The 23267-nt window shown below is 36.4% G+C and overlaps 1 protein-coding gene across 1 annotated transcript in view; it reads left to right on the top strand.

The window, feature by feature from the left end:
* LOC139116758 (polycystin-1-like protein 2) overlaps window positions 1-23267 on the top strand; it is a 68166-nt gene that overhangs the window by 26065 nt on the left and 18834 nt on the right. The window contains exons 7-18 of the mRNA XM_070679402.1: window positions 575-756; window positions 1008-1181; window positions 1521-1807; window positions 4614-4733; window positions 7723-7761; window positions 8964-9095; window positions 15055-15154; window positions 15508-15617; window positions 17067-17309; window positions 18481-19072; window positions 20871-20989; window positions 21515-21742. Of these exons, the coding sequence (XP_070535503.1) occupies window positions 575-756; window positions 1008-1181; window positions 1521-1807; window positions 4614-4733; window positions 7723-7761; window positions 8964-9095; window positions 15055-15154; window positions 15508-15617; window positions 17067-17309; window positions 18481-19072; window positions 20871-20989; window positions 21515-21742 (2326 nt within the window). The remainder of the gene's footprint in view (window positions 1-574; window positions 757-1007; window positions 1182-1520; window positions 1808-4613; window positions 4734-7722; window positions 7762-8963; window positions 9096-15054; window positions 15155-15507; window positions 15618-17066; window positions 17310-18480; window positions 19073-20870; window positions 20990-21514; window positions 21743-23267) is intronic.

Raw genomic sequence — 23267 nt, 5'->3', positions numbered from 1 at the left:
TAAGTCATTAGCAATGACCGGACGCTATGTTGACAGATGTACTGACGGGAGCGACCTTCCTGCCTTTCACATCTGCCGACTGTCTGTCTTCAGTTAACTATAGATACATACCAAAGATATGATAATATGCAGATTTAGAGATGATTTAAGTTGTACACTTTCTAAACAGAGAGACACTTCACTTCTTGACGCATCCTGTACAGAGACGTAGGCGCTCTGAGACTTTGACGTACTGACTTTAGTGAGAAGCCCAGTCTGTTTGACTGTGGTGGACCACGTCTTTGTAGACGACCGACCTTTCTAGATATTGTCATCATGTACATTATCGTGATTAAACTAAGCGAATCATGATGTACCACTCGCCTATATATGTGTTATTACCGGACCCACATACGAGAAATCGAAATAGCACAGACCACCACGAACAATATACGGACCAGAACGATTTTGACCAAACGACCACTCGACTGAGCCACGTCACAATATCATCAATGGGGTGTGTAGATTTCGTACTGCTCCCCGTGGATTACATAGCGTCAGTCCATCGCTACGTGTTTCTTGTATCTATCTGTAGGTGTGTTCTGAACTGTGGAGAGACGATAGGTGCATCACATGAAACTTCACTTCAGGTAGTTAATCATGCAAATGAAGCCTACATGGACAGCAAACCAGAAAATTGTTATGATTGGAACTTGGAAGAAATCGCTGGAAATTATAGTCTCTCTGTTGCCGAATTTCCTGTAATTGCTTCTACGGGTTTGTATCAATTATTTTCATATTTTTTGATTGCATGACACTACACCATCGTTCATGTTTTGCTTACACCTTAAATTGCACCAAATAGTTTCTATTCAGTCGTTTACTCTCGGTGTTACTCATTTTCTCGCGTCCGTTACTGTGTCGGTGACGAAATTCTTATATCCCAATAGTTTGCCAAACAGTAAATTATACTGGAATCATTTATATCTATTATATTTAACAAGCCTTTCTTTATTTATGATGTTAAGGAGATTGTGGTGCAACATTGGTCATACCTGGGAACTTTCTTATCAAGGGTACGAGATATCGGCTTAAAGCATTCATACAGGGGAAAACATCGATTGAAGATGTTAATGTTACGTACACATTCCAGACAGCAAAGCCTCCATACAATGGCACATGCGAAGTCATTCCTGAAACAGGTATTGTTCTTAAGATTAAGGCCTTTTGTTCGTGGTACATATTCAAAATATCAGAGCAAAAGAGTAGACCATACCTCTTCACTTTTAGAGGATAAAAACAATATCCAGACCGAATATATCGTTCCCAGTGGATACGAAGTGGGATATAATAAGGGCAAATTTAAATATTGGTAACTGTGATATACAAACTTATTTTGTCCCCCGAATAAAAGAAATCACTTTTTTGTATCTCACTTTAGATGCGGAAAAATATTTTATGTGTTGCCGTGAGTGTGTGGGGGTCCCGAATCCCGTTTGGGTTATAGTAAAAATTTATACTCCTTCTGTATTACTTCACAGGATATGCCTTTCAGACAGACTTTTATGTGTTATGTGAAGGTTGGGAAAGTGGTAATGAAGACACTAGTTTTCAAAAAAATGTAAACCTACGCCAAGGAATTTTTTATAGGATGCAGCTCACAAGTGCAGGCGTTGTTCATGGGAAGGACTTCTATTTCGCACCTGACCCTCTAACACCAGTGTTGAAGTTTCCAGAAGGACCTTCAAAAACAGGGTATATTTGGGAATTACAGGTGAAAATACAGAACAAATTTAATGAGTACGCTACAAAAATGCTGAATGTTACAGTAAGTATTTTATTTCAAATAACTTACTGAATCAACGTAGTTAGTGGTTGAATCGAGTGATATTATTTTGATTTTCATGATTTCTCGATTCTGTAAACGAGTAAATTGACTAACGAAGATAGAATGAAAATGACCATACCAGTTGAATTTTACCGACAGACAGTCATAACCTCTACATGAAATTAAATTTTATTTGACAAAATAAGTCCATTGTCAATGCCATGGCATTTCTTATGACATCAATAATTGAATTTGCATGATTAGTATATTGTATTATTTGATTTTTGATACAAAAGACATCTCTAAGGGACCATTTGATACTATTACGAAAAGGGTAAAGGTTAAAGTTACTTCACAATTTTTTTCTTTTTGAATAATCATGAGTTTCTTTAAAATACCAATTGCTGCCTGTTGATTATTGACATTGTCATTCTAGATTTATTTTCCGTCAAAAGTTCATCAGCTCTTATCAAAATGTTATCGATTTCACATGTTAGAGCATTATGAAACACTGTCCTTGAATTGTAAACGACATTTCTTCAGATTCATAAATTCTCTTGTTTCCACTCTCTGTGAATTATTTGATTCTTCTTCGAATCGCACTGTTTGGAATGAACTACATTACTTGTTATCGCTTAGAAAGGCATTAAGTTTGCCACCATCCAGCGTCTTTTGTGTGTTTCAAAAACAACACTTCTATCCGTGTGCCAGGTTTAAGATTATGATTATAAAAATAAATAAATAAGTAGCAATGCCTCAAAACAGGGAAAATGCTTTTATTCAAACACATTGTCCGAAATGTAATGTATTTTTACCTTATTCTCGAATGTCAGCCATGTTTTGGTTATACTCCAGTCTAGCTGGACCATTTTTAAGTAGCCTTTCACTGTGAGGATGTCAGTGTGACTTTTTCATTAAATATCCTAATGACATGGACAGGCCAAGTTTGTCGTCTCTGAACAGAAAATATGGGATTTATTCTGTGGTCGTTGTACGTCAAGACAACCCTCGTCTATGTCATCTATTTTGGTGCGCCGGAACTTTTTTTGCATCGATTTTCGATGTTTTCTTCAATATAAACAAACAACATGGCGACCCGTATTTCGCCCGCGATCAAAATTTGTCTGACGTGAACATAAAAAAATCAGTCACAATTTTTTTTTTAGTCTGACAAATACATTCACTTAGCAAATTTTTAAGCCTTCTTTTTTAGTTTTATCGCAAATATGGGGTTCGCATTCGTAATGATCCCACTGCCACCTAGACATCAGTGCAGTTGCCATTGCAACGGGGGAGGCGGTAAAATGCTCATCCAGGCCGCATGCTGAGCCTCAAAAAGTCGTGTATCGAAATCAAACTACGGAAATAATAATAGGAACGATGGAAACACAAGATTGTGACGATTGTAATGTATATTCCAGGGAATTACTTGAATAATTTTCGGAAACAACCAACTCAAACTGAAGCGCGCTTGTCTCATTATCGTGGTTCCATAAGCATTGCAACCTTGGTACGGTCGGACGCCGCGACGTCACTCCACTGTACGTACGCACCTTTTAGATTCAGTCGATGTTTGTTCTAAAAAAATACGTAACTCTGTCTGAGTTAAATTTTTTGTCCTATGCTATCTTGGAAAAAGTACAACTTCGCAGAAGATACATGTTGTATAAGATGACTGGCTATTTGCTCTGACACAAACGTAAAATGCCGTGTTGCTCGCTCACGCGCCTGGCGACAAGAAATGATTGACAACTCGCGCACGGCGTATTGATTTTTTTCAAAAAGTAGTTCAGACATTTAAACGCGGAATTGTTGAGGAAAATTACTTTATTTGAACAAAAACAATAAATTCTTGGGTTGTGCATGTGATAAGTATATTATTCCCTAATATTTTTTTTTCGTTCAGCTCGTAACGTAATAACTGTGTTACAATTCATCTTCAACTCATGGTGACACGGTCATTACGTCATTCGTAATTTCCTTCGCTGAACGAAGAAAAATGTCAGGGAATAATATATAATTGTCTGATTGGTTGAAATTTTGATAACCCTTAGGATGTTCTCATTTTACGATAATGCATTTTGGTGAAACAAGCAATAGTACGTAAACAATACTATCATTACTAACCATATTCTGTTTCTACACTGTTCTTGGTTTACTGCCTTAAACTACGATGAAAACGTTTCAATAGATGTTCTCACTTGAGGTCGCAAAAAGTATGAAAGAAATACCAACGATTGGATTTCTCCATTTATTATATGGACTTCAAGTTGGTGCTTACGCGTCCTTTCGAAATTGAATTGGAACTCTATGTTATATATAAAATGCTCTTTTCTGATTAGTACAATTATATGAGCAAGTTTGCGAAAACTCCATCCAGTCTTCACATTTACAATTACTACTTCCCTCGATAACTGAAAAACATTCAGTAGATTTCACATATTAATGATGTTGTTCACATATATCACAAATGAAAATCTTGATCGAGGTAATTGATAGGCCTGAGAATCATTTATGTTTTTAATTAGCTTGTAGGAGAAAATTAGATTCAAAGAAATTTGCTCTTTTAGACTTCTTGAAACCTAGTAATACCATCATTACTAAGGAAAATATGTGATTTTAAAATTTTCCAAAAACAAAACTTTGTGTAGCCGGCAGTGGACACGTATGATTGCATATTGTGCACGAAATTGTCATTTGGTTATTCTGACTCTGTGAATGCATAGTTTTGCAGGACAGCATCATCGATAATATACTCTCGCCTGTGAGATAATTCATTCATTTTTTCTGATTGCAATTGTTGTAGGTCTTACCATCTGGGCCTCGTTTGAATCATGCTGAGAAATTGATGAAGAGCTTTAAAATTCTTGATAATCCAATTCAAGTCAATCAAATGGTGATGACAATGGCAAGTGAACTGAACAAGGTATGTGATACAAGAGTACAATAATATTAAGTTGATGATAACTTACTAGGACACTACAATACAGTATTTCGTGTATCTTACCTCCTTCATTTCACCATGATGCAGAAAGTTTTATTCTGACAATGACTTGAAATATATCTGTATTTCTTAATATCACAAAAATGCTCAAAACAACATGCATTCCACTTTGTGCCGTAGAAGTGTATGCGAATTGACTACATACCATGCCATATCCGATGTGTAATTGTTACCATTGATAGTAATGTCCTATGTGGAATTAAATAATTACTTGTAATGACGATCGGACACAGATATCAGATATTTGTTACAAGATGCTGTCACAAAATTTTAATTTGAACAACGTATTTTTATCTGTCAGAATGAAACAGGTGAACAGTACTTCAAGTCATTATGACGACCAATTTCACACATACTTGAAATGATATAGCAATTATTACAGATGATGACACCAATAATTCCTAAGTACCTGTCAGTTTTCCCCACAATAGTTCCAATATAGAAATATGAGCTTCCATAGGTGTTCACAGTAGTATTCAATTATTATGTCCCAAACCGCCATCGTTTGCCAACAATGCAGAATCATTCCCGAGCCAGACACAAGTTAGTGCTTGGAAATCCTTGCCCTTATTTCTTGCATGGCAAAGCCACGTTGTGAAGTTGAACCTCCCCTGACAAAGCTTAAAGGGTTCTCATAACAGCAAAAGCACCTGATGGCGCTGGTAAACACTCCAACACTTGAGTAATCCATACGGCGACACCAATAGGACCACAGCCATTCACCAAATGCTAATGCCCTTCTCTACTTAAAACAACCAAGCAACGGCCAAGGACACGCTGTCCTACACAACAACTGCCAATACTTCCAATGCGACTCTATACCATTGATCAAACTACAAAAGACAATATAAAAGCCTGATCTGATCCAAGGCTGTCTTCTACAAAATTGATAAATGACTAGCATACAAGCTGCCTGACAAATTCACTGGAATGTCGAAAGTGAATGGGCAATTGCGACCGCCTTTCATATATACAAGAGCAAAAAATCGCAGGCTTCATAAAAGTCAATGGCCCATGGCGTTGATTTTTTACGAAGGCAAAAAGCAAGGCAAGATCATCTCTAGCTCTGCGACAGTTATCAAATTCCATTCTATTTGTTGGAGTTCTTTTTGCAAGAGAAATGTCCTCAATTTCAAAAGGTTATTGTTCAAATGTGAAATAGAAAGAAAATAGTAAAACGGAGTTTAAACGCAAAGAAATAGAGCACTGTGTTGCTAAAATTATAAAGCGAAAGTGGAAGGCAAGGTGATGGATCAGCATGAACAGAATATAGGGATCAACAAAAATGTAACATGTTCATACGTTTATATGTTTATATGTCGAAAAAAACCTTTCGATAGGGCTCTCATTAATGATCTTGACGAAGTTCCTTTATGGGTTAGGCAGTCGTCTAGATGCTTCTCTGTTTTACGGCAGACGACCCCTACAATGTGTCCACGTTCTAGAAGTTCGTTAATGACACTGGTCGGTATGCAAAGCCTTTTCTCATTGACCATCTTTCTATATTAAAGTCTCTCAAACAACGCTTTTCAGTCCATAACACGTGTAAGTGGTGGTATTTTCTTGCATGTATCAACCAATAACATCTGCTACAGCAGTTTTGTCACCAGCAAATCTCCTGGTCTTCTTAGAATTCCACTTCGTTCTTGAGAGTTTCTTCCTCTCTTCAGCTGAAAAAAACTCTAGACAACCATCAGTGTTTCCCCATCTTTAAGTTACCAAGTTATAAGCACTGGTGAACATAATCAGGAATACTGTATCAACATAATGTTTTCTTTTGAAATTTCAGACATATTATCTGATAAGATCTTATTGACTAATGTTTTGGTATCAATCAGATCTGTAGCTGTAGCTTGATGTTTTCTGTCAAGTTGCATGCGTCAAAGATAATACCTGTTCTGCTATGATGTCCTATGCAAAGAACTGGCCCCATCTTTGATTTTATGATTTCTTCCTCTCCTTTTGGTAAGGTTCTCTGTTTCTATTCCATTCTACTTTTGCCAATTTGAATCGGTAACATGTTGTCTACATAATAATGTTGATGACGATTGATTGGCCCATCCTTACTAGCTAGCCCTATTTGCAAACATACGTAAAAGCATCATAGTCTTCGTTTTCGATATTTAAGTCAATTACTGTAGATTTACCTTCCCCTAAATCACTCTGAATAAAATAATCAACATGACAGATAAACATTCTATCCAAATTGAAATGATTGGATCGATGAGCTCATGGCCAGATCCTCTAACTCTTCTTCTTGAAAATATATTACAATAGGCTGATTGACCAACTATAAGACACTTCATCCACCTGAAGGCTTTGAAGACAATGCCAATACATTCATCATGGGAAGTGCCATCCACGTAGAACTTTAGCATTCATGCCTTCTGTGCGCTTTATTTAATTCGCAGATTGCAGGTGAAGCAAGCACAAGGGCCTAGAGTTGTAGTCTGGACCAGACTCATTTCCCCCAAAGTCTGGATAGTATCATTTACCTGGCATAAGTCTGAGAGCTTCTGTGAGCGTGCGATGTAGCAGGTCTCATGCATACTGCCATGCCACCATAACTACCAAGGAATGTAGCAATATGCCTAATGGAGCCTTTTGCCTCCTTCTTTTCACAATAAAGATATAACGTCAGTGCCATTTTTACTCATAAGTCAGGACAGTTGATGGCAATAAACAGTTGTAAAGTATATTCATATCCTAATTTGATCTGTAACAAGTCACTGAAATTCAAACTTTCTTTCATTATGACATAGTCACAGCCACGTGTTTATTGTAATAGCGACATTGTTCACTTGCACAACGCCATCCTAGCCCCAGCAGACTAGTTCTTGAATCCTGTTCTTTAACGCACATGTTTATGAATGATTCAATACTCTGTTGGTTTTACTAAATTTACTTTCAGGGTCAAGATGCAGAAGATGAAGTGGTAGACACGAAAGAGGTATATTTCAAGACTTCACAGTCATTATCTATTTGTCTTTTGATTGGCGTGATGCAATATCTCAGGGATAACTCATCATATCAAATTCAAAACTGATAATTTGTATGAACTTTATAATTTCTATAGTGCATGGTATGCTTGGTTATGCTAAATCGCACATTCAATTAGATGTCAGCTATTCTAAGAATAGCAACATCGCATTAAGGTGGTATTGAACTTAACAACTTTTTCAAAGCAATATTTTTATCAAAGACGGCACGGCAATGGCACCATACTATATATTTTCAAATAGCAGAGATTGTAAAGTTTAGCAATGTCGCAATTGTGTACTTCAAAGATAAAGGGGTACATATTTGGGAAAGAGAACCTCAATTTTTGTATTAATCATTAAATCAACTTGACACTTCTTATGAAATTGAATAGTGTGTATGTTGATATAATAGTATGTTGAAATATAATATGTTGATATATTGGCGATTTTGTTTTTCATTATTCTTTTTATATTCTTACTTTCAAATGAATTAACCATATTAATCATATTGTCAATTGCCGTTTTCTGGTATGGTACTTAAAGACAACGTGAAAGTTTAATAAAATTTGACCAGCCAGAGTAGGGTTTTATGTTTTAAGTGTTTTCAAATGTCCGAAAAGGGAAAAGCAAACCAGGAAATTGAGCGACTTGCATATATTTGCATAAATTTATATTTCTTTCTCATTCATTATACGCTTGTCACGCTAAAATGTACAACTAAGCAATAATTTAATGTTGGGCCAATAACTTGACGAAAATTTACATAATCTTTGCATAAAAGTTATCCCGTGCATAATACTCTGTGCTATGTGCAACACATATTTAAGCAATCATACCACACCAAGCTATCGACCATACAAAGACAAGGCCATTTGCAAATACAGTGGTTTCGTGTCAATAGATTACGACATTAATAGGCTTTATAGATTCGCAGTTACATATACTATTCCGTCTTCTGCCTAATTTTTCATGTTTTTGTTATTTTTTTGTGTCAAATTAAAACTGAGGATCCAGACTTTAGTTACATAATTTGTTTTCCTGATTACCTGTCCAGTAATTGCATGAATGTGCTATAACAAAATCATACATTTCTATTACAAACTCAAACTTTCAATCTTGTATGAATATCTGAACATTTTCGTGTTTCTTTATAATCCTTTGCTGTTCACAGAAGCGGAGAAAGATGGGTGAGGCACTTGATTACTCAACACAGCTTCTATCCCTGCCACAGGCAGTTTATCAGGCTGCATCGGCTCTTGAATTAGCAGCAAGAGTTCCAACAGAAATTGAGGAAACTGCTCAGGTGTGTAAAAGCCTACTCTAGCTACGAATATTGATTATTAGTGTCATTCGCGGATGGAAAGGCATGTTTTGATGACTGTGTATGTGTAGGTATAGTGTTATCTATCTATTTGTCTGTCTTTTGTCTTTGTCAGAACTGCGAACATGTTGTGTTTGCTCTATACCTATATGATTTGATTTCTAATCCGAGTGAGTAGTTTACAGGAGCTGAGCTGAGAAAAACGTCATGAAAGTGACATTTTTTAAGGGGAGTTACAAGTATTAATTTCCTCAGAATTCGTATACAACTTGTTACATTATTTTACAGCCTTGATAGAGCATCAGCAATAATGTTGTCTTTACCAGAGATATGTACTATTTTGATTGAATACGGCTGAAGTGTCAGACTCCAGCGAAACAACCTATTACTCTTTGTTTTAAATTTATTCAGGAACACTAGCGGATTGTGATCAGTGTACACATTGATACCACCTACCCAATTTGTTACATAGATTTCAAATTGTTGAAGGGCGGATACCAGGCTTAAAGCCTCTTTCTCAATCGTGGAGTACACTTTTTGATGCTTGTTCAGCTTTCTTGAGAAGTAACTGACAGGCTTTTCAATTCCTGAATCATCATCCTGAAGCAATACTGCGCCGATCTCGACGTCACTGGCATCGATAGCCAATTTTAATGGTTTACAAACATCTGGCACCACCAACACAGGATCATTCACTAAAAATGCTTTTATCTTGTCAAATGCACTTTGACATGAATCAGACCATTCATATTTCAAATTCTTTTTGAGCAGGTTGGTAAGAGGTGTAACAATGGTACTATAATTTGCAACAAATTTTCTATAGAAACCCGACATGCCAAGGAAGTGGAGCAATTCCTCTTTCTTGTTAGTGTCGGAAATGTTTCAAAGACTTGAATTTCTGCCTGCCTTGGTGACACTTGACCTTGGCCTATGACATGACCGAGATAAACAACTCTGGCTTTTGCAAATTCACTCTTTGCAAGATTGATTACCATGTTGGCTGGACCAAGTCGTTCAAATACATTTCTTAAATGGGCTAAATGGTCTTTCCATGTTTCACTGAATACCAGGATGTCGTCAAGGTACACTACACAATACACTAAACCTGCTGTGACCTTGTTCATTAACCTTTGAAAGGTAGCTGGGGCATTTTTCATTCCAAAGGGCTTGACTTTAAATTGATATAAACCCCTTGGGGTAATGAAAGCAGATATTTCTAGTGCCCTTTTGGTCAAAGGTACCTGCCAATAACCTTTTAACATATCAATTTTTGTTACATACTTAGCTTTTCCAATTTTGTCAATGCAGTCTTCAATTCAGGATGGTTCTACTTAAATTTGTAAATCTCAAATGTCCCATGGACCTGGTACTGTATTACCTTGAATGAAAATGATTATTGGACCAGTTTAATGTCATATTGGAATTGGGTAGGATTCTGTGCGAGTTACAGAATTTACCTTGCGATAGTTTATACAAAATCTGATTGAATTCTCTGATTTGGGCACATGAACTACAGAAGAGCTCCAGCTACTTTCACTAGGCTCTATGAGGTCATGGTCTAACATATACTGTATTGCCTCATGAACTTTTGCAGATTTGTAAGGGTTAAGTCTGTAGGGTCTCTGTTTGATAGGACTTTCATTACCAACATCGACATCATGAGAAGTTAAGGAAGTACAACCCAGCTTATCTGAAAGCAGGTGTTCATGATCTTTAATGAGCTCAAGTATATCACTTCTTTTGCTCTCAGACAAATAATTCAACGTAGTCGTCAGATTAGCAAGCCCTGTGGAGTTTGAAAATTTACCATTTAATTGAACATTCTCTGTTATGTTTACATCAAAAATATCTGACTCTTCGCCACATGCATTGTGATCATTACTACTTTCTTTTAACAGAGTGACAGTAGCTAACCCAACTGCCAGTTTTCGTATCAATTTCACGTTCAAAATACTGTTTGAGCATATTGATGTGACAAACTCTGCGCAACTTGCGTCTATCTGGAGTACTAATAACATAATTGACACTATTGAGCCTCTTTTCAACCTTATAGGGTCCCTGAAATTTTGCAGATAAGGGCTAACCCGGCACAAGTAACAACACTAGCACCTTATCTGCTGGTCTACTTACGAAATTGACTACCTTTATCATAGTTCTTTTTCATGGTTTGCTGAGATTGTTGAAGGTATTCTTTGGCCAAGCCATATGCTTTCATGAGCCTTTCTTTAAAGTTTGAAACGTAGTCCAGGAGGTTAATGTCGTCATCTTCACTTAAGAACCTCTCTTTTATCAATTTTAGTGGCCCCTTACTTCGTGGCCATATACAAGCTCAAACGGAGTGAAACCTGTTGATTCACTTAGAGAATCTCTCGACTCAAAGAGTACAAATGAAATGCCCTTATCCCAATCCTCGGGGTATTCCATGCAATACGCTGTTACTATATTTTTGAGTGTCTGATGATACCTTTCCAAAAGCCCCTTGTGATTGAGGATGATAAGTGGAGGAATGTACTTGATTGATCCCCAAGTGACACATAACTTCCTAAAATAGACCTTACATGAAGTTTGATCCTTGATCTGATTGAACCTCCTTTGGCAAACCATACCTGGTGAAAAATTGTGTCAAAGCATCCACCACAACTTTGGTAGTAGTATTTATCAAGGGAGTAGCCCCCGGAAATCTTGTTGCCATGTCCAAAATAGTCAAAATATACTTGTTGCCTGACTTGGTTCTTGGTAAAGGACCAACACAATCGATAAGAACATTACTGAATGGTTCACCAAATGGTGGGATTGGAATCAGTGGAGCTGGTTTAATCGATGGCTGTGGTTTTCCTAACATTTGACAGGTATGACAAGTTTTGAAATACTGTACCACATCATGATGTAATTTAGGCCAATAGAAGTGAGCTAAAACCCTAGCTTGAGTTTTTCTAATGCCAAAGTGTCCATCCATAGGAATTTCATGAGCTAGTCGTAGAATTTCAAGACGATAGCGTGGAGGTACAACTATTTGATGTTTTACTGACCACTCTTCATCAGAAGGAACAGAAGGTGGGCTCCATTTTCTCATAAGGACCCCTGATTTGATATAGAAGCATTCCGGAACTTCGGTAGCTTCACATTCTACTCATGCCTTTTTAATCAAATCATTCAAAACCTGATCAGCCTTTTGTTCCTTAACAAGAGCAGACTGAGTAAACATACTCTCTGGAAAGTCATTCTTAGACATGCAATTATCACTGTCCAAATCTTTGAAAAAGGTTTCAGTAAGCCAAACTCCAGAATTTGAAGACACATCGGAATTTGCCTCATCTTTTTGTGCTTCCCGTGATTGTGATCTGGTTACAACACATGAAGGAAATATGCCTGGGAAGGTGTCATTTAATTGTTCTGTCTCTGAATGAATAATGGGAGTTTTGGTGAGTTCTGGAGATACATTGACTTTGCCCCCGGCCAAATCGTTCCCTAGCAGAAAGCTTATACCTTGTATAGGTAGAGTACGAACAACGTGTACACCTACTTTAATAGGACCTGTGACAAGCTCAGATTTCAAGTTAACCTCATGAAGGGGGACAGACACAAACGCACCATCAATACCTTGAACAAGAGCACTAGCATTTGTGGAACACTTTGAACTTCCTGGCAGAACATCATATAACATTCAAGACTGAGCAGCTCAGGTGTCTCTTAGTATAGTAACATGTTTAATTTCTCCATCGCTAGCCAATGACATAACTTTACCATGGGAAACAAAACTTTCTGGGACATTTTAGAATTGTCAGGTTTGTTTTGGAAAACAGAAATTTGGACCTTTTAGCCAAGGGAGTATCAACAGATAACCCATCTTTTGGATTGACCAACGCTACCAGTTTACTCAACTTCTGATTATACTTTATCCATTTAAAAAACTGGGCCTTAACATGTCCAGCTTTACCAGAGTAATAGCAAATCAACGTTGATTAGAGGAACTCTTTTTATCCTGTGAATTTGACTTGGGTTTGGAATCAGACTGTTGTTTTGAAGTAAAACGCTTATTATCAACGTATTTATTGAAATTGTACGGACCACTACTAAATTTCTTATGAGTGAGCTTGTAATCACCAGCAATAGCTGCCGCACGTTTCAAATCTTGCACCTTATGTTCGTCCAAATGAGTCTTTATATCTAAGGGGATGCTATTCTTAAATTCTTCTATCAAAATCACTTCCCTTAATTTATTAAATTCCTTAGCAGCTTGGAGTGAACGATACCACAATTTCTCTTTCCCTTGCAAACTCAACAAAAGTTTGACATGTCTGCCTTTGTAGATTTCTAAACTTCTGTCTTTAGGCCCCAGGAACTAATTCGTAGGCAGACAAAATTGTTTTTTTTTAACAACTTCGTAATTTTCAAAAATACTTCTTGCGCTTTCCCAATCAACACGCTTTTTAGCAATATGGTCCAGTACCTACAAGGCCAATCAAGCCTGTTTGCTATCTTTTCAAACGCTAAGAAATACGAGTCGACTTCATCTTCACAAAATTTAGGGATGAGCCTAATATTCTTGGCAACATCGAAATCCCTACTCTGAAATTCTTGTGCTAGACCAAAGTGTGTGTGCTCCCCTGATAATTGAGATTGCACTCCATTCTTCTCAATTCAAAGTTTTCCCGTTCTTTTTCTCTCTTAAATTCCCCACTTTTCTTCCATTGCTTAAATTTCAGCTTTTAGTCTCAAATTCAATTTTCGCCATTTCAAGGGATTTACCATCAGCAAAAGTTTGCTCTATTGGCGGTTGTAACTCTAATTTTAAATCACCAGTGACAATATCAATAATTTCGTGTTTCCTCATACCACTGCTCAGAGAGACTCCAATTTGATCAGCAACAAGTCTTAAATCGGCTTTTCTCAATTGCTCTAAATCTTGAATGGACAAGTTTTTATTTTCCACGAATTCGACTACATAGAACTCACCTGAGGCAGCCATTTTGAATGTGATTTTAGCGATACTTTGTTTGACCGTACTGACGGGAGACGAACTCGTTCTGTTCAGGATCCCGGATGAACCCCCAATTTGTTATGACCCAAGTAAACCAAAGTTTCTGGACGGGATGTCCGTCAAACAAAGATCACTCCAAACATTAAATGTTATATAAACAAACTTGTATTTAATGAACATTAACTAATGAATGAAAAATTAAATGCAAGTTATCACAATGACTTTAAACTGAGCGTGACCAGGTAAGTAAAAGTGAACAAAAAAGCGATAATTATTGTTTCTATACAAATAGACTACAGACTACGGATATTTGCTCCGGTCTTGAACGCCGTCGAAAATCTTCTATCTAGCAACAGAGTCCGTTATTTCACAAGTCGAACAGATTCGACACATTACGAATGTCCGTACACAGTAAGTGCGACACTTGAATAAGGACTGCGACATCTCTGACAGCGGCAATACAGTTCTTGAGTCGACCGACGTAGATATCACAGCATAAAGTGTGCAACTCTTACGACTAGGACGTTTCCAAAGTGTCTGATACACACACTCGCCAGAATCTTGAGCGTTTTTACGAGAAGAACAGTCCAGCCAGCAAACAGCTGGACGTAATTACATCGTCACCAAACAGTCCAAATTTCGCCGGCAAAGATAGCAACTGGGAAGCAATCAAACCATGGAACTTCTGGACATCACGCTGCTCACAGAAGACAAGCGACGTGAAGACACGTATGCATTTATAGAACCACAAAATAAATTATTCATGAACGCACCTGGTCACGTATAAATTAGACAAAACAATGTTCACCTGGTCACGCAAAAAGAAAAGATACACTCACTGCATCAACTTACAATAAAAGACATTATATCAAAACGCAAACTTATACCCATAGCTTTGTATAGCATACAATTTGTTCAAATATATACTTTATATATGTCGTTTGATTAATGCAATGGTAGGAATCTATGGTAACTGTAATATCAAGAACATCTGGTGCCTTAAGGAACATGGCAGAAGACAAGTCATTACCACAGGATGATGTTCTAAACACATCTGAAGGTACATTCATGTGTTTCCTTTCCTAGTTGAGTGTATCAATCACTGATTCATGTGTATTAATCTTAATATTGATATTGATAACGCGCACGTTGAAATAATTAAACTGAAATAATGTTTTATATAGAGCATGTTTGATTGTCTGGACAAAGCAGGAAGTTGATCACAAGGTCGCTCATAGTTACAACATCTTAAGTTTGCTAGCAGTGGAAACAAACACTGGGAAGTCCTTTCATGATCAGTGTATGTAGCACACTGACAAAGACAAAACGTGATGTTAATTTGAATGCAAAATATCTGTGTTGTAATTGACTAGCTGCTTATCGTTTCCATTACTTCCCATTTTTTCTGAATAGATATGGTAGCATCATCATCTTATCTTATAGATGCCTTGTACCAGTCTAATAACCACCTTTTTCTGAAGGAAAATGTAACAGAAGACGATGTCAACCACTCACACTCAAATGTAACTAAATATTGTTCACTTTTAATAATTGACATGCCTTTATTTGGTACTCAACGTCCCGATTATTCTCTTAAGGTGATGTAAATATAATAGATTTAGCCCTATTTATCAAATCTGTTAATTATTTCGATACAAATATGCCCAACTAGTGTATAATATGTACATTTATGAGTCACAATTTATCATCGTCGGTAAAAAACATTAAGATATCAATAAGCACTGATGTAATAGCTTTCAAACATTAGTTATAGGTTTATGAGAAGACATTATTCGGATTTCTTTATGGTCGAACTATTATTACTGATTTTCTCAACGATTTCACAATTTGCTAAAAATTCTTGTCGGAAAGGGTGTTGTAAAGTACCATGAGACAAATGTTCTTTGCCATACTGGCATCGATTCGTATCAATTGAAAAACACTGTTATTGATACTGTTATGAAATCTTGATCGTTTAAGCTACATTTGTTGATGTTCTTGTGCATTGATATCTGTCGGTTAATGTAGAATAATAATATGCATGCGTAACTTTGTCTGTGATTTCAGAAGTAAATTATACTATATTTGGGATGATCTGAAATTCATAGCTTGAGAATGTAATTTATACATACTAAAATTCTTCTTAACAGGATTCAGCTCTGGTTTTTGGCTTTGGTCTTTTCAGCCTATCTGGTCGCTTTGATTTTTGTTCATGCTTCCATACATTTTAATCGAAATTCTGATGGAACTTTCTATTTTATCATTCTGAAATACCTCCCATGTGCATAAATTTGTAAGTTTGTTTTAAGCCTCGAATGAAAATTCCTTTAAATGTTTTTAAGGTGAGGGAAAAGGCTATTTTTGGCGACAATTCTACAAGATGTAAAGACAGCAGTCTTTGTGCTTGAACCATTATGGTTTCTCAAAACTCATACGAAAAATTTTTAATTTATTTATCTAAACATATAAGCAAAGAAAATAGCGCTTATTATTCTTCCCATATAATTTAATGTAAATGGAGTTTTAAACATGATATTTTTGTAGTGCAAACATTTAGTAGCGTGCAGGTTATTATTTTTCTGTTTTATGACACATGGCATGCACAGCACAGTAATATACAGTTAATAGTTTTACAGTTGGTTTCTGTTTTAACATCACAAGGAAACTGATAAGTTAAGGGAAATATCATAATCAGACCAGGGGACAATAGCACGACAAACAACACGATAGCTATAGGTAGGACCCCCTAGCTAATACGTTTTACTGGAATTGCAATTGGAATTTACTATACAGTATCTCTATATATGCTGAAGGCACACACTTTCTGTTACTTTTAATATATGTTAATAAATATTGTAAATATAGTAAATGGCTTGTCTTGGGGTTACTTCTGCCTGTCGCCTTGCCCTTTCTCCTATCTTAAACCTTAAAATATAGAAATAATGTGCACACATTTTATTTTATTTTCTCAGGTTTCTAATTTGACATATGCCATCGTCGATTCAATTGATAGAGTATCAGAATCTCTGCTGCAGAGAATGCTGCCAGGACAACCACCTGTGAACATATCACGAAATGGACTCTCTCTCCAGCTGGAAAGAACAACAGAAGACCAGTTGTCAAATAAAACTTTAGATTCTGGTGTTGGAAGCTTTGTTCTTCCTTCTGCTCAAACTATGTTCGGCCATAAAAATCACTCATCAATTGATATGAAAGTAAGACGTTTTACTTCTTTCTTTTTATCATGGAAACAGGGTAATCACAGATTTGTATTGCATGACAACCTCTTCGAGCGGTGCATATTAATCCTGTGTTACCTGTTTAAATTTGATACAAATTTAACTTGCTGTACGCTATTTTTGACAAATTAGTCGAATTTGACGGTTTGGCGAATATGCAGTAATTACTTCTAATCGCATTTTAAACACACATCTACGTCATTCTGCGCTACTGTTTTAATATCTAAGGTTTCATATTGAAAGCAATCTGTTCATGAGGTGTATAGTAACAGTGCTTCACAGTAATATCCACTTCAGTATTAGAAAATGGGATTTTCAAGTTCATTTAATTTAAAGTTCATTTGCAGGTTGGTTATCGACAAGACGGCAAGCTGTTAAAGTGATACATATGAATATGAATAGACGTGCCCCTATCAGGCATATTGAGCGTTTGTATAGTCGGGCCATGTCGTACCTGTTAGAGGCAAAGTTGTCATGAAAACTTTTTGATGATGATTTATTTCGTAAATTTGCTCAACATGCAGGTAGCTTGATATTTGGTTTTTTTTTTGTATCTAAGTCTTCATTACATTCAGTCAAATTGTTGTTCAATGGACAATTAATCTTACATCTCGTCAGTCATGGTTTCTCGATAATCTCGTTCAATATACACGTACAGCAGTGTGATTCAGTTGTGTTGTCATGATTTTCATAAAGTATCAAAACTTCATTTACTTCATATAATATATTTTTGGTATCTTCATTACAGAGCGCTTTGCACACCAAACTTAGTTAAGACCTCGTAAGTCACCTCACCATCCATTAAAAAATGGTTCGACAACCGAATATGATTGTTTTATCCCACGCTTTCACGCTGTACGTCTAGATTTAACGAGAACAGACAAACACACACGTACATACACACACTGAACATATTCAAACCAGATAAAATGATTTGGCGTATGACTAAACTCTGACACAAAAAGTATACTTAAACTGCTTCATGCAAAGTAGGGTTGGATTATTTTCCTCAATTTTGCACATGTATCAACCATCGGGATGCTTATATTTTAGAGTAAATTGTTGTGATAGGAGAAAGACTAAATTACAGGCAGTGAAACAACAACTCATACCAATCTTGCACACATATATTTGTGTCCTTCTGCAGATCGTTGGATATAAAGTCAATCCATTCATATGGGATGGTTCTTCTAACATCAATAGTAGTGTCATATCAATGGAACTGTACGATGAAAATGCCACAGTCATAGACCAGGAAAACACAACTGAGGATTTCAAGTTCACTATGAAAGATATGAGACAGGACAACCGAAGTAGATCTGATATGGTGATTGATATATCAAAGCTGAACGATTCCTATTTTACACCAAAGTATTATGAGTTTGAGGTGTCCAATGAAGGAACCAGTGTCAGACTCTTCCTTTCAACTCTCAAAGAGTCAGATGCAACGTATGCAATTCTAATAAGGCATAAAGTGAAACCAGAAATTGACAAATTCGATGTACGAATGGTGGTGCCTGCTGACTTAAAATTTGAGGATATGGAGACAACACTCGCTTCTGCCTGGAAACCTCAAAATATACTTCCCAATCGTGCAAAACCCCATATAATTCAGAGAAATGAACAAGTATATGACACACTGGTATTAAATGCTCACACGTACGAAGTCTTTGTTCCAGCTGAATACGTCAGTAGCAGAGGAACCTACTTCATAAATGTTGCGGAGTACAAAGGCCTAAGTAGGTATTTGTATATCATTCACGTTTGTCTTCTTTGCATCTACAATCAAATATAACATTGACTCCCGGTATCATTATATTTTAAATACTAAAAAAACCCAGATAAATTCCCCGTTTGAGTAAAATAAAAATGGCTGTATACGTATAAACAAGAAAATATTATAACAACCTTAGTCGTGTGTGTCACTCCACTACTTAAGTGTCCATTACCTCGAAATCAAGTGCCACAGCTAATCAACATTCTGCAACTGAAAATCTCGCCATATGTCGTGATCCTTCTTGGTTGCGTACTTCGCTACTTAGGTTTGTTCGAATAATCCCATATTTTGGAATGCTAATTGGCGGGAAAAATGTATCACATTGGTCAAATATATTTCGTTGAAGTCCCTGCATATGCTAACCTTCATATTCGGTTTTTAGTGCCCAGGAATGGCTTCATCAACATTAGGTGAATGTTAATAAAATTTGCATATGTAATTATTTTTGGCCGAAAACTACTTTTGTGGTCTTGGTGGTACGGTACAATAATTTTACTAGTATCTTTGTGTTTAAGAGGTTTGTATGCCAATATTTAAATGAAACTAAAAAAAAATTGAAGAAAGAAAATATTTACATCATCAAAACTCAGACGTACTAATAGTACACAAGTGTCTGTAGTTGCTATTCAAAAATCTATATAATAGTCAAATACAATAACTAAATCGGTACGCTTCTTTAACAAAATGTAGAGGTTTGATATGAATTCATTGTCTAATATGGAAAAATAAAACTACTGTGTTTCATATTTTTTGGAAATGAATGTAATCGCGAGAAATGTGTTCTAGCATAGCAAAAACTTGCACAAAACTGCCTACGCTTTAGCCGTAGCACATCAAACTATAAAACCAAAATGTAAACAAAATGAACGGATTGTAGAATTTATACAACATATTTGTACAACATAGGACGTCAAATACATAATATTGCGAAACTAATGTTGTAGAAACTGCTTGCTGCCATGCAGAAGGCGTCAAGTTGTTGTTGAGTGCTAAAAAAAGCCAAGATGATCAGTATAATATTCTTGGATTTCATACCTAGGTATAAACTAAGAACGTCCAGTAAACGAGTAAATAGTGGTTGCAAATTGTCATGTGTCAGTCGACACACACACACACACACACACACACACACACACATATATATATATATATATATATATATATATATATATATATATATATATATATTTGATAAAAGGTCAATTGACCTAATTGATAGAAGGTCAATTGGTCGGCAAAGTTCAGTATTGTCCAAATTTAAGTCATAATTTCATGAAGTATAGTGATGATACAATGATATCAAAGAATTTTTACCTGCAGCTTATTACTTATAATTTATAATCTACTTACAATGTTCATCGCACCATGATGATTACTCAAAATAAAAACTAGAATTCTTAATCACAATATCATTGAAAGCTCTGTTATACAAGTGATGCAGCGAACACTATGTAATTTACGATTAAGTGCCCTAATCTTTCGTTGACACAAGCATATTTACATATTTTCACGGTTTATGTATTTCGCTAGCTTTCGATTTCAGTTTATTTATGACTTGTTTGTTGTAATAGTAGCATAAAATTATATTCTTGGTTTTGATAGTAATTTAATAATGTATGCACTCATAAGTAATAATTCTGGCGTCAAGTGATTTTAAAAGACGACAAAATAAATATATCATATAGTGATGACAGTACATAATATAACAGAGGATGAAGAGCAAATTACTCACCAACTGTGTATTTATTTCCATGCATTAGATGCAAGTGGACACCCCATTGTAGGACAACCTTCACAATCATATATATTCAAGATTCATACATCTACCTGTCAGCACTGGAATGTGAAGTCAGAGAAGTGGATTCCAAATGGTTGCAAGGTATTTACATATTAACATAATTGTGCACTACCAGAAGGCGCACGGCATACTTGATTGAAAGTTGGTAGATCATTGGTTTCTAAATTTCCAATTTTTTTGTCAAGGGGATAACGGTGGGCAATAGCAATCCTGATCAATCGTGACATATATTCTACGGTGGAATTCATTAGGCTTTCACGAGTCAGTAGCTGAAAGGTCAAGGAAATCTAACGATTCTGTTCGCCCAGTTAAAGCGATGAAATTAGTTACTTCGCTTTGATAAAGTGTGTATGTGCGATGTATGATAGTGAGCATGCGTGCGTGAGTGCTTCACGAACTCTACAACGTGTTGAGCGGTCTCAGTCAGAAAAATGTAACAACTTAGCCGGCTATTGAACCACTCTTTTTTTGGAGTGGAGATTTAGCTGAGCGGTTCTCTCTGTGGCCTCTCAGCTAGGCGACTGATGCCGTATGTTGTGGGTTCGAATCCGATTGAAAACTAGCCGTATTGATAACCTTTTAACATCATTTTTCTACATTTATTAGGTTGATCCACTATCTCTACCATGGGAAACCACATGCCTCTGTAATCATCTGACAAACTTTGGCATTGATTCTTTCTACGTACCCGTCAACACAATACCGTGGGAGACTTTGTCATTCTCCAATCTTCACGATAATCCTCTTGTCATCTGTACAGTGTGTGCAATCTTGATTGCATACTTCATCTTTCTGGTTCCCCTGCGAAGAAAGGACAAGAAAGACTTGTTAAAGGTAGTGGTGTCATTATTTACCGTGATACATAGAACTACTCAATATCAGTTAGTAACCATGCATTATAAATTGGTACTGGCATGATGATTTGTGAGGTCAAATATTTCCTTCATGGCGTAACATTCGGTATCCTACGAAAAGTACGGATCATTTGAAAAAACAACAACATAAGGCTTAATGTAAAAGGCTTAATGTGTCTAAGTTAGTAAATTCTAAAGATAAGCAATTGTTTTGCATCCAATCTTTGCTTCAAACCAATTCTCTGGTGTCACCACAGGGTATTGAAAACAATGAATCTGCCAAAAAAAAAATAATAAATAGATATCATGTATTAACCATTTTATCGATTCTTACCCATATCATTTATGCGCCTATACGTTACAGTCGCTCTCTCTGTATAATTTTTTTAATTATCCTCCATATCTGTTATTTAGCGGCCCTAACCCCTCCATTATTTTTTCTATTGATCGGAAAGGCAGAGGCCTATCGCCATGACCAGACAACTCGTTAGCAGCTATTAGTTAATAAACTTTGGGGAGGAAACTCTCGGTGTCTGTGGCTAGAGGAATGGAATAAAGAACCTTGACACTTAATTCACCCATCTAAATAAACCACGAATACCATTAGTTTTACACGAAGGGGTGAAAAGGAAAAGGAGACGCCATTACGTAATCTTCATAGCAGTACATCACCCTACACAGTAGAAGCAATATGACAGCACGTACGAAGTCCACTTTGAAATTTCGTTTGAACTGATGGATTCGAACATATTCGAGATTGAAAGAAATATCTTATCCTCTTATAAAGTATAAATTTCATGGCAAAGGAAATACTCTCCTTTCCCATTGTGAGAGAAAGCCAATTAAAATATGCAGCCTGTTGGTTGGTATACTACCTCCTAGACTGTTCCTAGTCGCCTGGCTGATTCCAGGCCTACATGGCTGTTACCAGCTGGCCGAGCAATCATCCCATCTCGACTGTCTGTCAGAGTTTATCGCTTGAATTCCTCGATAACCTCCAAGCTAACGCGACAGTCTACTTACGTTTATCAATCCAATCGTAGTACTCTGTATTGATATGTATGTGACACGACTTGGGAAAGCCCAGGGGCTACTCCATGCTTTACGTTCATCGTTGTACCGACCAAGGACAAATCGTTTGAAGAAGGAGATGCCTCCTTAATGGCAAAATAAATTCGCTTAAATTAAACCTAACTTTTAGGCAGTGATATGTTTTGTAATGCCTTCATTTGTACAATATACATTTCAGCAAGTGTGATTTTCCCGGTATTATATCATAACAAATAAGAACATTTGGACTTAAAATGTCGTACATTCTCATTCAATGTCTAGTCACAGCTTTTTTTATCATTGACTATAGAGAGATCAATCGGGAACCCATGGTTATTTTTGAAACATTTCTCGCGTGAAAATTTGAACAAAACACGCGCGATTATTGACTTAGGAATCACACAAGCATACTCAGAAGTCTTGTAGAGTAGCTGACCGATCAACAGAAACTTGTC

This window comes from Ptychodera flava, chromosome 18, assembly GCF_041260155.1.
Source record: "Ptychodera flava strain L36383 chromosome 18, AS_Pfla_20210202, whole genome shotgun sequence".
In the NCBI taxonomy this organism is placed as follows: Eukaryota; Metazoa; Hemichordata; class Enteropneusta; family Ptychoderidae; genus Ptychodera; species Ptychodera flava.
The sequence above is the reverse complement of the archived record's forward strand: the minus strand, read 5'-3'. Positions and strand labels throughout refer to the sequence as shown.